Consider the following 14,150-nt stretch of genomic DNA (forward strand, 5'->3'; position numbering starts at 1 on the left):
ATCAATACATCTAAATTAACGCTTCACAGTCACGGAGGACTGACGACAGCTTTGCTAATATCAGTTACTGTCAATGGAAATATATACCACACAAACAACCCCACTCACAAACCAGCAGAAATGTCACCACACAGACTGGAAACACAAATTTCACTAGGCAAATTTAAATCCGTTTTCCATTTACCAATATAAATAGAACTATTCAGCCTCAGTTGTCGATAGAACCACAATGAAGCCCTTTATAAAGTCTGCTTACACTAATATGATCCGGGTAGACTACAAATAAAGGTTACTGTTTTCCTTGCCTGGTGGATGTAGCATACAGTTTGTCTAAAGGCAATGAGTAACCTTTTATATTTGTTAGTATTCGTATTATTAACCCTATGAACAACTGAGTAGTCATCATCAGTCAAGCAGCTGTTGTATTACACAACCTGTGTTTGAACTTCGAGTCGTCGCTTTCCTGAAAGGCTTGAGATGAATATCGAACACGGCCCCTGCGCCTTCAGAGCTCCGGTCGAAACTTTCCGTGGCGCTTCCGAAGGCCTGCATGTGACAATGTCAGAGTCAATACATCAACCCATGATGTAATCCTGATCCGTGACTCATGCCAGCAACACATTGCACCGGTAACACACACACTTATTCACCAGCGTGCTTCATCCAACAGGCCCTGTGGGGATTCAATAGTGTTCCTTCTCCCTCCGAAATGTGTCAATCAAAGCCCTGTTGGCAGCTCCTGCCCGAGGCTGGAGGACGCACCCGCGGACCCGCTCGCTGTCTCCGGCCACTCGGTGTCACACATGCTGAGCTCAGCTCGAGTGGGAAGAGGGACGGGGACTGCTGTTTTCAGCAGTAAGGATTCCCCCGCCATTGTTTATTTCATCTGTGACCCACACACCAGCGACCTCTGACACCAACCTTTGACTCCTTTGTGTGTGTCTCTGTCAGTGAATGTGTGTGTGTGTGTGTGTGTGTGTGTGTGTGTGTGTGTGTGTGTGTGTGTGTGTGTGTGTGTGTGCCTGTGCCCGAAAAGAGATTCTTAACAATGTGGGAATGAACTATAAACTGCTTTTAAAACCACTGAAATTAGACTAAGCCACACACAGAGTAGCAGAGATAACTCGCTTTTATGGGAAAACAAAAATCTAGTATTCTTAAGAGTTGATAAATAGATATTGAACTAACTACTCAATTAATCGCTTCGTTGGATGATAGAAAACTAATTGTAATAATTTTGATTAATTGTTTGTCATTTTTTAAGCATAAATACCAAAGATTCAATGGTTCGAGCTATTTGCTGGTTTCAGGATCACTACCAACAACTCAAATTAATACATACAGAGTTGAGCTGAGGAGCCTCACAGTCATGTTGTTACCACTTTCTGATAACGAAAGATGCTATTGATGTACAGACATGTAAAGGTTAGGTGAGAAAGTCGTGATGAAGGGATTTAACACAACAGCGATTTGGAAACGGTTTACATTTCTAAAGCTGGATAAACGGCAGAGTGAGATCTGCTGTGCAGGGAATCAGAAACACATCAAACCTTCCTTCAACCTTTGAAAAGATACCTGACGCTTAAGTGTACATGAGCGATAAAGTCTGTGCTCCCAAACTGACAGTGACAGTCGCTTGTGTATATTATTATGCATTATTATGCGGCACTATTAAACTAATCCCACTTGTAAAGCCCTGGAAGGAAGTGTGAGTCATGTCCTTCTCTCTGTGTCGACCTGGATGTCCTTGTCCCGTCTGCTGTGCTGTGCTGGGACATATCGCTGATGTTTGACATTCACTCCCTGCTCCGTGGGACTCTCACTCCCGTCTGGAGTATATTCATACAGCAGGTTTGTATCTGAAATGAGGGGCTTTATTCTCATCTGCTCATTGTTTCAAACACACACATACCTGCAGTGCACCTTGACCCAGTCCCTCAACACACACACACACACACACACACACACACACACACACACACACACAGGCATCCAGACTTCAGATCCGAGCATTTCTCTGTTGCCAGGGGGACCATTTCCACCCTGTCAGCAGTTCTGAGATCTGCCTGGGGCGAGGTAATTTGCCCCCTCCCCATCCTTCACTCTGGAGGAGAAAAAAATCCCATCCTCCATTCTCGAGGGCCACGACTATTCCTTCTCCCATTCTTTCTCTCAGATTCATTCAGCCACGATGTTTGGCACCAGCAATCTCCTCTCCTCCTACTCCCCACTCCCACTCCATACAGCCTTTTTAAGTGTGTGTGCATACACTTACTCCTCTTTCCGCAGACGGAGAGGGGATGGGGAGGAGGGCTGGTGGTGGCGGTGTGGTTGAAATCATCTGCTGATGATTGTCCACCACACAGGATGAGTTAAACGCAGATAGCTGATATTTCCTCTGATTTCCTCGGGGAACTTAAAAAGCTAGCTTGATGTATAGACTGAGCAAAACCACAAAGGGAAGCAATTGCTCTGAAGATTTACATAGGCTGAAAACGTCTTACTCGTGTGCAGGATTTGACCTTTTATGTTTCCGCTGCACGCATGATAATAACGTAAGCCTGAAGACAGCAGCTCCGGCTAAGAATAAAAACATCAGTCATCAAAGCAGCGAAATCAATCTCACATGTTTTGTTTAAAAAGAGAAGAAGAAAAAGAAGTCCGGATTTGGGGCCTGATTACACAACAAACATGAGTCTAGTTGTGTCTAGATTTAGGGGCCACAATCCCTCGGGGGGGTTAGGGTTAGAATACATTTAAAGGCAATCCCATTTCGAAGGTTCCTTCAAACACTGGTGTCAAACGAGTCCTCCTCTCTTGCTGATCTATCCCAGGATTCAGTGCGCGCCTGTGACGAAGCTATGGAGCTAGCTATGCACACGGCTCAAAGTTCAGTCAGGACAAGCTGGTGACTCTATAAAGAAATCCTCCATAGACCAATCTGTATCATTTCAATTCGGTCTTGAAGCGGAGAGTGAATTGGAACATAGATTTACACCAATTGAAAGTAGGAAATTGACTATCAAAGCGAAGCCATGGTCCTTCTGCTGTGTGAAAGCGTTTCAGGGATTTTTCACCACACATTTTGTCACCGATCTGAGCCATTCATTAGAGCCCTCCTGACTCATTTTGCCGCTCACCAGGGGGCCGTGCTGCAGCTGCAGAGGTCAAAGAAGCTTAAGTAAAAAGGACGCGAGGAAAATAATTAATAACTTGATTCTACTTCATCCTTCAGAGAATTCAAATTAAATCAATCGCTGACATTGAGCACGCTGCGCTTATTAGAATATAAATAGAACAAAAAGCCTTTGTTCTCATTGAATTTTACAAAATTCAATGAAAATAGGAGTGCTAAATAATAAGTTAAAAAGAACACATTGCACAGAGCATATTGCATGGTTAAAACCACCAAATATATATCTTTAAAAAACAATAAATATAAATTACCATGATTAGCAACTTGCATCACCCCAGAAGAAATGCATTGGTGCACTGCTAGAGGTCACAGTATCTTACGGGTCACAGAATATGGTGCAACCCTGTCAGGCTGAGCATTCAGCCTTTAAAAATATTAAATATGCCTGAAATTCGTATTTTGGACGTCAAATGTTGGATGCAAGACATTTGGACATAAGCTCCTGCAAATATTACATTTTGAAGCTGTCCTTTTGACTTCTAGATCCAAAATACTGGAACCCATCCCTTGTCGACGCAACCAGACGGCTGTGGAGGAAGTTCACATGACGTCTCTCACACTCACACAGATGGTGACATAACACAAGACCTTTTATGAATGTTCTTTAGGAGGAGGATTTATAGACCAGTCATAACAGATCAGAAAATGAAAGATTTAGCTCATGATTATGTTCATAATCCATGGAGGTTTCTTGCTATGTGCTATACTTAGATGCTTTAGCTTTGACCGCACCACATCTACACACTTATGGAGGCCGGCACACCTCCAACTTCCTCGCTGCATTACATCGCAGCTTCCCGACATCATAATGGACCTACTGTTCAGGGGATCAGCTAAACTCGGACATGCAGGAGTACAGGCACAGCTGGGACAGCTGATCTGTGCTTGGAGGGGCCCATTATGTGGATTATCCTTTCTATACATACACCTGGAGGTATTCTTAGAGCCAACACACACTGGCAGCCAAGAGGACATGAATAAAACTGACAGAGGGGAAATATTACCTCTACGACTGGGTAAACCGGGCTAAATTAATTTTATATGCCTTTTAATTTGGGGAATAGCTTACCCACGAGAGGCCAACATAAACATTTATGATGAGAGTTCATAAAGGGAAGCACACGAGGAACAAGGAAATAAGTCATATGAGGATAACTGCTCGTCGGGGTAGGCTGGTAAAATAATTCCTGTTGATGTGCAGAGTTAAAGGTTGCAGTTCAGCCTCCTGTTTTAAAGCACCACTAGGTGGGACATAATGAGGTGGTAGCAGCACTGCAATTATCAGTCACTGCACACTCAGAGCCAGCAAAGCAGCACCTCGCCTCCTCCTTAACGCCAGTCTCTTTCCCGGCTCTGCTTCCTATGATGCTGGAGGTTTTCACTAAATGTCAAACATAAAATACACAGCAGACAAAGCCCCGGTTTGATAAGAGCTCAGCACACGGATGTGAGAGGAATGCTGGATTTGAAAGAAGGGAACTCAGGCTGTTTACTTTTACTTTTGAATAATCAATATCATTTCAACATTGGTGAAGAAAATAGGCTTTTCCATTTTTTTGTCATATTTTTATCATTGTCATGAGGTAACTTGGACTTTTTAGATAACTCAAGTGGGGCTGAGCACTAAAACAATATTAATAATTTCCACAAAAGCAATATAACAGAGTTCCTCAATATATATCGATATATTGCTTATGAATTGAGTAAACACAGTGACGAGGTTTAATACATTAATGATCTACTGAATTGGGACAAACTGTGCAACTACACAACTTTAATCTTTATATTGCCCATTAGAAAAACTGCCTTGTGGATAATATTTAAATTTTATAGCATGAAGATAGAGTATTCTATTTTTATCATACTTATTCTAAATTCTGTTTGTATTCTTATTTATGTATTTCTTACTCAAGAAGTTTCTCATTTGTCAATTTTGTATTTTCTCTGTGGAGGATCCATGTGTCCCAGTATGTGTCCCAGTATGTGTCCCAGTATGTGTCCCTGCCCATAAAGATGAGTATAAAGCCACAACCTTCACCCAGGAGAATTACTCTCATCTTATCCGCCGAATGCCTTATAGCTGTATACTATGTCGTACTGTGTAGTATGTTTGAGTACTTTTTAAGTTGTATACTTAAATATGTTCTGTCTACTTACATGTTTACACCAGAAGACTGTCTATTTCCTGTACATGTGGAAGAATTGACAATAAAGTTGACTGACTTTTGACTTTGATATTAATATATACTTTATCTTTGTTCCCACTTTGTGAATGTAAATCAATTCCACACAACAACCACGTGACTCAGAGACATGAATGGAGAGTTGACGATCAATATGATGGATTATTGAGCCTGTTAATAGAGTTCCAGACCCTATGGAGCTCAATGGGAGCCTATGACAGTATATTAAGGATGTATAGCATTCATATGCACCAGATATTTCAGGTTTTGGATCCACAAACTCCACTTTGGGGATATACAAGTTCATATTCACTTCCATAACAACCCTGTGGAGAGATCACAGCATCGACTGAGGAGATAACTCATCCGCTGTTTTTACTCAAAACCCCGTGGGAACAAATTGGATTTCAGCGGTTTAAAGTGTTGGAAAAGTGACGGGAGATGATCTCACCATGTCCGCTGGGGTGCTGCCCGTCATCTCGAAGGTTGACCCGGTCCTCGGAGGGGGTTCACACACACTCACAGGCGCACACACTCATGCACAAGGGTACGATTATTCCCTGTGTCCTCCTCCTCCCAGGAAACAGCCACTGGAAGCGCACGACGTTGATTTGAAAGGAAGGAAACAAAAACACAGAGACGACTTCTTCTTCTCTCTCTCTCTCTCTCTGGGTCAGTCAGGACGTGCGTCTTCTTCTTCCTCTTCTTCTTCTTCTTATTGCTCAATCATGTCGTTAAATCGTTTTATTTTTTCCTCCCTCAAATCGGTAAATGCGGACGTCTACGAGAGGCGATAGTGGGATAAGCTGCCGACCCGAGGGCCTCCTCCGACCCCTGCGAACACGAAGGATACCCCGCTTCAGGAAAAAGGTGGCTGCGCCATGCGAAACACCCGACACGGCTGGCACATCCGGACACGGTCCCTGTTCGCTCGGTGGAAAAAAAGGAAGTTTATATGCGTTTATATCCGCTGGTGGAGTCACACCCGGCCCCCGGTGGTTGGAGGAAGGCGTCTCACGGTGCAACGGGTCGGTGCGGCTCTTTAAAACCGGGAGTTTAGTAGCGAGTGTTGTCGAGGCTCCGGACCGCGATGCTGCTCCTCCACCTCCCGTTCAGCTGTCACCTCGCTGCCGCTACGCCACCCGCAAGCTAGCTGCCTCACACCGGAACTCCAGCCAGCAGCTTCCGGTGGCGTTTTACTTTTCAAGATAAAACCACTCGTTTTCATTCCAACTTTACTACAGACACAAAATGTCCATATCTGATGTGGAATCAAATATAAGAACAGGAATATATGGTGAATTATGATTTCCCTCTTTATCTGCTCACCACTATGCTGAGGAATGGGTGGGTGAAGTGTTTGAGTACATAAAACCCTTCTGGAGTCTCAGGGGTTCCCAGTGTTGCAGCCAAATCCAATACAATTGAAGTTAATGGTGACCGACTCATCAAATGTAAAGAAAATAGCAATGTAAAAAATTCATGAAATGCTTCCATGGGGCTCCTGTGGTGTCATCCAAGTGTCATTCTCTGGAGCCGCTTTTACAGATGGATCACAGTGGACATTGACATTTAAAGAATCAGTTACGATATACTTAAATTGGATTTGATTTGGCTGCAGCACAGTTTAGACTCGAACAGTGTTTTGTGGACTCAAACACTTCATCCACCCCTCCATCGGCACAGTAGTGAGAAGATAATGAGTGCATTTACACATTTGGGTGAACCTAATTTTGGCTGTAAAACTGCTGAGCTGGATGTAACTTATTCCGAAGTTTTCTGGTATTCACAGCAATATTTAAAATGGAACTGTGTACTGTTAAATTTTACAGTCACAAATGGAGACAATTAGTCCATTAGGTGCGGTCTGCGATCAGAGAAGAAAACGCAACAAGTCTGCTCATCCTTGATCCTCCAATGACTAAATCATTAAATTAGTCAATCATTCTTCAAAAATTCATGTGGTGTCATAAAGAGTGAAGAGTCTGAAACAATGGTATTTTCCCCCACAATACACTGCATTGTGGTGGAGAAGTACTGGTTTTATAAATATACCACATGTAAAGTGAGTCTACATACTACATATCACACATACATGTCAGTTTTATGATATTGGTTCAATATGGTTGTGGGGTTATTTATAGCATGCATCCAATACATATGTAATATAATATCCTGACCTTGGTGAAGTGCACTGCCTTCAGTGTGTGTGTTTGAGTGTGTGTTTGAGTCTGTGTTTGTATGAGTGTGTGTGTGGGCCCTGCCTGCCTGTCAGAGGTCGAGATGCCTATCAGCAGTAGGTCTGTCCTCTCCCTGGTGGACTGAGTGAATCCATTGTGGTATCAGGAGTGGCTTTTTCTCTGAGATCTACAGGATTAACGACCTAATCTCCCCACCATAAAGGGAGAGTCTGACACACACACTCACACACACACACACTCACACACACACACACACACAAAGGTATGTCTGCACAAACACAGTGAGGTGTGAACGTGTTTTTGTTTGGCTGCGTTTTCAAAATTAAGGTCAGTGCATGATTTGCAGCCAGTGAGCCAAGTAGGGCAAGAATTAAGGACATTTGTGAATTATCTATTCAGCCCTTGATTATTTTTCTAGATCATTGATAATTGTAAAATTATAAAATAATAAAAAGACAGAAAGTATCAATAGCTTTGTTTTTTGGCTGATAAAACAGTCGTAACATAAATGATAGATTATTTTTTAAATTCAGTTGAAAATGACGGCCACAACATGAAGGGATCACATGAGACTGGATGTGAATCAGGTTGTTTATAATGATCCTTTATTGTGTAAATGTTCATCATGACATCGCATGAAACCAGAGGCTTGTGTATCATTATCGGACCAAACTTTCTGTGTGAGTGTGTAAAGCTGGTTCAACGGTGCAGTTCTGTGTAACTTGAACCAGCAGGTCACCTCTACAGTCCCTCAGCTTCACTTTATAGTTTGCTGATCAAATACAAGTGCTACATTTTGTGTAGAGACAAAACAACTCTAATCCTCTGAAGCCTCTTGACCGTTTGCGGCACTCAGACCACACACAGAAACAGTGTCCACATGAAACACCGTCCACGACAAGCAAATAACATGAACTACTTCCTTTGAGCTTCAAATGTCAAAGGGCATGATTAGAGTTTGAACAGCGCACTGTATCCGCTTTCTCTTCCTCAACACTTGATCTATTTCAGTTTCCAGTGTCACTACAAGACAGTTGCCACATGCACAGCACACTCGGTGGTTACAACAGCTCCATTAATAAACACTGACGCTCAGTACAGCAGCGATGTATGTCCTGCTGCGTCGCCTCCGCTGTCTCCCCATGTTTTCCACAGATTATTAACATGCACCGTTTGTCTTCAGCTATTCTGGGATCCAGCAGCAGACTTTGAGCTCAGACTGTGGCGCAAAGGTTGGTGCTGGGATCCGCCGTTGCATCATAAGCCCAGACTGAGAGGACCATTCAGTTTGGCTCTCTCACAGGAGGTGTGAACAATTATGCCCCCCCCCCCCCCCCCCCCGGAACCACAGTGTCTGTCCTCTGGCTCCCTCGTGTCCATTTGTCCCTGACTGGGAGCGATCAGGGACTGGACCACAGGGTGTCTTGCTTTGAAAGGTGGAGTTAACCTGGGAAATAAAAGTGTTGTTGTATCCTGCCATTAAAAACACAGCACATTTTTATTGCTATAAGTGCTCCAAGAATGTGTTTTAAACAGAGCTATATATTTCCTGAGTTTGGTCAAAGTACAACAACAGGGCACACTGTGTGTTTTTGTGTGTCTGTGTGTGTGTTTGTGTGTGTGTGTGTGTGTGTGTGTGTGTGTGTGTGTGTGTGTACTGCTCTTTGCTTCAACTACCCGCAGGAAAAGTCTTATCAATATATTTTAGCTTTCATCAAGACAAGCTTTCATCTGATGTGATAAGAACTATCGAAAATGACAGAAACATTCCTGTGGGGAAAAGGATTATTTAGTATTTTTACTTTTTAGTTTGGTCCATGGCCCATCTGGTAACATGAAGGAGGCAGTGTTTATGAACTATGCTACGGCCAGCAACCAGGGGGCGATCTAGACGATTCAGCTTCACCTTTGGGGAGCTATGATGTCGTCCATCATGCTAACGCAGTGTTCACAATAGTAAGGACCCCACTTGTTGTCTTTTGTCATTACGTTGACACGCTAACAAATTAGGTCTGAGATTGCAAGGAATTCCACTCTGCATTTTCTCAGCTGATCTGAGTCTTTTCTCTGTAAGATGAAGGTAGTATTTTTTCACATTTTCTAATATATTTATTAACAACCCACTGACGAATATCATTAGACCAACTGGTGGCGGCACTGGACAGCAACAGGTAAATCACCTGTACTCTGGATTTAAAGTGTTCTGTCTTGTCACTGACATGAACCATTCTTTTCTATGACTCAACCTCTGGGCACAATGTTACCAAACCTCAAAGAGCTGCCTTTTATTCTTCGGATCAAGTCCATCTCATTGGTGATAGCCTAAACTCGAGTTGGATTTGGCTCAGGCTTACCAGGGGACACCCTGAGCCTGAGCTTAGCTTCATCCAACTGGGCGCTCCTCTAATCTTCCCACCTGTCTAGCTAATTCCATGGTAAATATACTCAGGGATTTGTCCTGAGAGCCTTCTGAGGGACCTTTTGCTGGAGACCAGATCTTAGATACCAGTTACCACATTAGCATTTTGAACCGGTGGTTTGTTGGGCTGAGGCAGCACTTACTTGTCACAGCTGAAACCCTCCTCCCCTTGGCTGCGAAAACAATTTGTCATCATCTCACGTTCTTGCCATCTGTCTGCCACAGACGGGGAATAGAGTGCATGTTCGGTGCTTGTGTTTTGTATCTACAAGCACCTGCCGCTGGGAGCTGAGATGCTTATCTGTTCTCTCTGTTTACCTGTGAGTTATTCAGTATTTTATGTCTGCCGCTGTTTGTATGAGCACGATATGTCCCCGAGAGGTACTAAGCACGTCAACACCAAACTGGCTTCTTACATCCTATTCCCTGTTCAACCTGTTCCACTGACAAGCTCACACACCGACATTAATAATACCTGTACATAACACAACACTAGCCGTAAGGCCTCGCTCTGTACTGTACCTTTACGGGCATATCAGGTCCTGTCTGTTTGAATTATGTGCTCTCTCGCTCTCTCTCTCTCTCTCTCTCTCTCTCTCTCTCTCTCTCTCTACAACTGTTTGATGTATTGTAATGATGTCTGTAGACCAGATGAATTATATTAACTTGGTTACAATCAGAACTTCTTGCACTCCCATGCTGCCATTTTTTAAACTGCTGCCATACAAATCGTATTACATCTTACAACATTGATTTAATCAATTTTTATAATGTTAGGGAGAATTTCTAATGAAGAGTAAACCTGTAAAAAGTTGTTAGCTTTTCATATAAATACAAAATCTACAAATGTTGCGCTGCTAAACTGTATTTAACATGATGTAATTTTCTCTGATCAAACTCAACAGGGCTTTCAGTGTCCTCAGCTTCCAATACTGGCGAACTCCAACAACTTTTACATACATTTAGACTGTCAGGCTTTGTATGAATATCAAGGGAGGATAACCATAAACGAATGCAGCACCATATACTTCTGCCTTTCTGCAGAGACTTACAGAAGGAGTTTATAAGAAGACACTCGTGACATCAGGAGGGCTTAAACCTGTAAAATGATGTGATAAAAGACAAAAAAACACAGTAAAAGAAAACTCGAGCAGTCACTGTGACACATCACATGTTTGGAATAACCATGGTCCTTCTACCTTCCTGAGCTACGCCTGGCATAATCATGTCACATGTCTATTCTTATGATTCTCCTTGAACCTTGTTGGCTCCAGCAGTAACAGTTAGACATTGCTGGCCCACACCCGTCTGCACACAAACAGACACACACACAGAAGTACACAGTCAGGGCCATGCTCCACCAGGGTGTGAACGCACAGCTGTGTTTTTGGAGTAAGCCACAGGGAGTGCCACCCTCCAAGTACCTGAGTCAGCCTCCGCTTCCCTGTACGCCTTCTCCACATTACCTCTTCCTCTTTCCATTCCTCCCTCTCTCATGGTGACTAGGCAGGTATAAAGTGGAGGCCGAGGCGGGGTTATCAGCAGTGCACAACTGGCATTATGGCTGCCGTGTGGATGTCAGGCAGTTATTAAGGCACAAAATAGCTGTGATTAGATGAGCCCTCTCTGTGTGGAGCTCAAAACAAAACACTGTGAGGCAGCAACAGTTGTTACCGGTTCCACTCAATTAACTTTCATTCTCAGAATATTGTGATACAACAGAAAGGTAGATTCTGTCAGTGTCGTTTACTTCCCTATGTCTCCGTTCAATGAGCTTGTGTCACTCTACCGAGCACATAATAGGATTACCTGGTATTTTTGAAACATTCAAGCAGACATTGTTTTTCAGCCGGTCACTGGATCGCTGTTTGTTCCAGCATGTTGCTTTGAGTCATAATGGCCAAGCGTCACCATGTTGTTGTTGTTCTTAGGTTTCGTGTATTTTTGTGGACAGGACATGGCAGCTTCGTCAACATCGACTGCAGGACATGAAAAGAAACAAAGACAAGAACATAATCTGCCACGGACTAGAGGGTAAATCTAGTATGTCAACACAAACCACACACACACACACAACCACACACACAAAGAGGACATTAAAGTGACTGACATTAAAATTTAACCTAAGCCTAACCCTCAACCTCAACCTAACTTAACCTGAACCTGAACCTAAGCAAACTAAACCTGACTAAACCTTAAACCAGCCATAACTTTAACCTTAACTTTAACCTTAACCTTAACCTTAACCTTAACCTTAACCTTAACCTTAATCTTAACCTTAACTTTAACCTTAACCTTAACCTTAACCCTAACTTTAATCTTAACCTTGACCTAACATTACCTAACCCGAACCCTAACCTAAACCTAAACTTAAACTTAAACCTAAACCTAAACTTAAAGCTAAATCTAAACCTGACCTAGCCTAACATAACTTTGACCTTGATCTTGACCTATAACTAAACCTACCCTTAAAAAATGATTTCATCTTAATATTTTATAATTAACTCTATAGGGACTTGCTTTTTGTCCACATAAAGAAGACAAGTCTTCATAATGCAACAGCGATTTAGGTCCCCACAACATGATTAATACCTGGACCACACACACTGACTCAGAATCAGTCTTGCATTACAACATGAACATGTTCTTTAAGGGAAAAGCTGTCGACATACAGTGCGTGTAATCTTTTATTTGTTTTCCTCTGCCTCAACATCCCTTAATGCTACTCGATGAAACAGCAGTGAGACAAAAAGAAAGTTCAACACATACAAGCAATAGTTTTGTAACAAATTGTGTTAAAACTCTTTGAGTAAGACAGTTAGTTGTCTTTCGGGTGTGGTCGCACATGTGTTCCCTCTGCTGGCGGCGCCTCACTTCCTGCTGTGGTTTCCATCAGCTGCAAAGCACTGCCTTAAGGTCAAGAGTGGATGTGTCTGTTTGTATACCAACACTCACGCACACAAACAAGCAAACTTGATTAGGCACCAATAGCCAAAAAGTACGTGAGTGATTTTTTTTGTTTTTTACTTAATGAAATTACTCAGAGCGAAGGAGAACTCAAATGAAATGATTGCTTCCTCGTGATATGAGAGAGAAACAAGAGCAGGAAATGATCGGAGCAGTCGAGCTTGATCACTGAAAGAGAAACTGGGAAATTAATCAACAAGGTGGTATTAATGCACTCACATAAAATCTTAAATACAACACAGAGTTTAGTCAATATCAGTTTAATTCAAATTGACAAAATAAACAAAATCATTTAATTTTTACGAACTGCATTTATTTGATTTGATTTAAATGAACTATAAGATTCACAGAATATTATTTTATGGAAAGTCTTAATGAGGTGTTATTTTTCACCGCTCCAGTGAAACTACATCGCTGCCGTGCACTTATTTTGGGTGCTCTCTAATATAGACAACTTTTTTAATAATATCCAATCAAGATTTAAGTTTTAATCAGTTGATGATTTTAGCTGGCAAACCATTTAACTAATGAATGTGCCAAATCTGTGTCCTAATTCTACGGAGAAGATAATATAATATAAGCTGCCATATTTTTACTCATAATAACCTAAATTTATGAGCGGCTCCAAATCCTCCGTCCTCCTCCCAGTGGGAGACAATGGACAGTGAGACAATGGCTTTGACCTGAGTGAGGACATAGATGGTCAAACTCAGGTCACTAACCCTAAAATCCTGAGAGATTATGTTTATTTATCTCGTGGATCCTGCTCACATAAGATGTTTGGACCTTGAAGGCAAAATGTTTTACAAAAAATGTACAATGCTTACAATACAGCCAGTGTGCATGAAAATACCCCCATTAAAACTCACATGTTGTGCATTGCTGTTCTAAAGGAAGATAGTTTCAGTTGGTTGCTATCTGTACCCTCACCACTAGAGGCCACTAAATACTGCACACTGGTCCAGAAGAGAAGGGCCACATCCTGATGGGACAGAACTCTTCCAGGACGCCTCCGTGGAATTGCCAGCTGGTTTGAACCAAATAAAAATGGTGTGACACATTTACTGTGGCCTTCGGATCTCAACCAGTTCTCTCAAACATTATCAAAATAACAAATGAAGGAATGCTTATGTGTATTTTTTTTGCTTTATTTTCACTTGTCTGATTGTCAAATGTGTTTTGGG

General features: G+C 42.3%; 1 protein-coding gene and 1 long non-coding RNA gene across 3 annotated transcripts in view; one reads left to right on the forward strand and one right to left on the reverse strand.

The window, feature by feature from the left end:
• The window catches only part of ubl3a (ubiquitin-like 3a), a 33,511-nt gene extending 26,988 nt beyond the window's left edge, over positions 1 to 6,523 (reverse strand). Inside the window, exon 1 of the mRNA XM_053441190.1 lies at positions 5,831 to 6,523. Within this exon, the coding sequence (XP_053297165.1) occupies positions 5,831 to 5,857 (27 nt within the window). The 5' untranslated portion in view covers positions 5,858 to 6,523. The remainder of the gene's footprint in view (positions 1 to 5,830) is intronic.
• Positions 6,524 to 10,213: 3,690 nt separating this feature from the next.
• LOC128456824 (uncharacterized) overlaps positions 10,214 to 14,150 on the forward strand; it is a 4,680-nt gene continuing 743 nt past the window's right edge. The window contains exons 1-3 of one of the 2 annotated variants that reach the window (XR_008341893.1): positions 10,214 to 10,319; positions 11,954 to 12,042; positions 13,903 to 14,150. The exon at positions 13,903 to 14,150 is cut by the window's right edge and continues 743 nt beyond it. This is a non-coding gene — a long non-coding RNA (uncharacterized LOC128456824). Of the gene's footprint in view, positions 10,320 to 11,930; positions 12,043 to 13,902 lie in introns of both variants that reach the window. The other variant, XR_008341892.1, reaches the window with a different exon arrangement.

The sequence above is a fragment of the Pleuronectes platessa genome, chromosome 15 (genome assembly GCF_947347685.1).
Source record: "Pleuronectes platessa chromosome 15, fPlePla1.1, whole genome shotgun sequence".
NCBI classification, from domain to species: Eukaryota; Metazoa; Chordata; class Actinopteri; order Pleuronectiformes; family Pleuronectidae; genus Pleuronectes; species Pleuronectes platessa.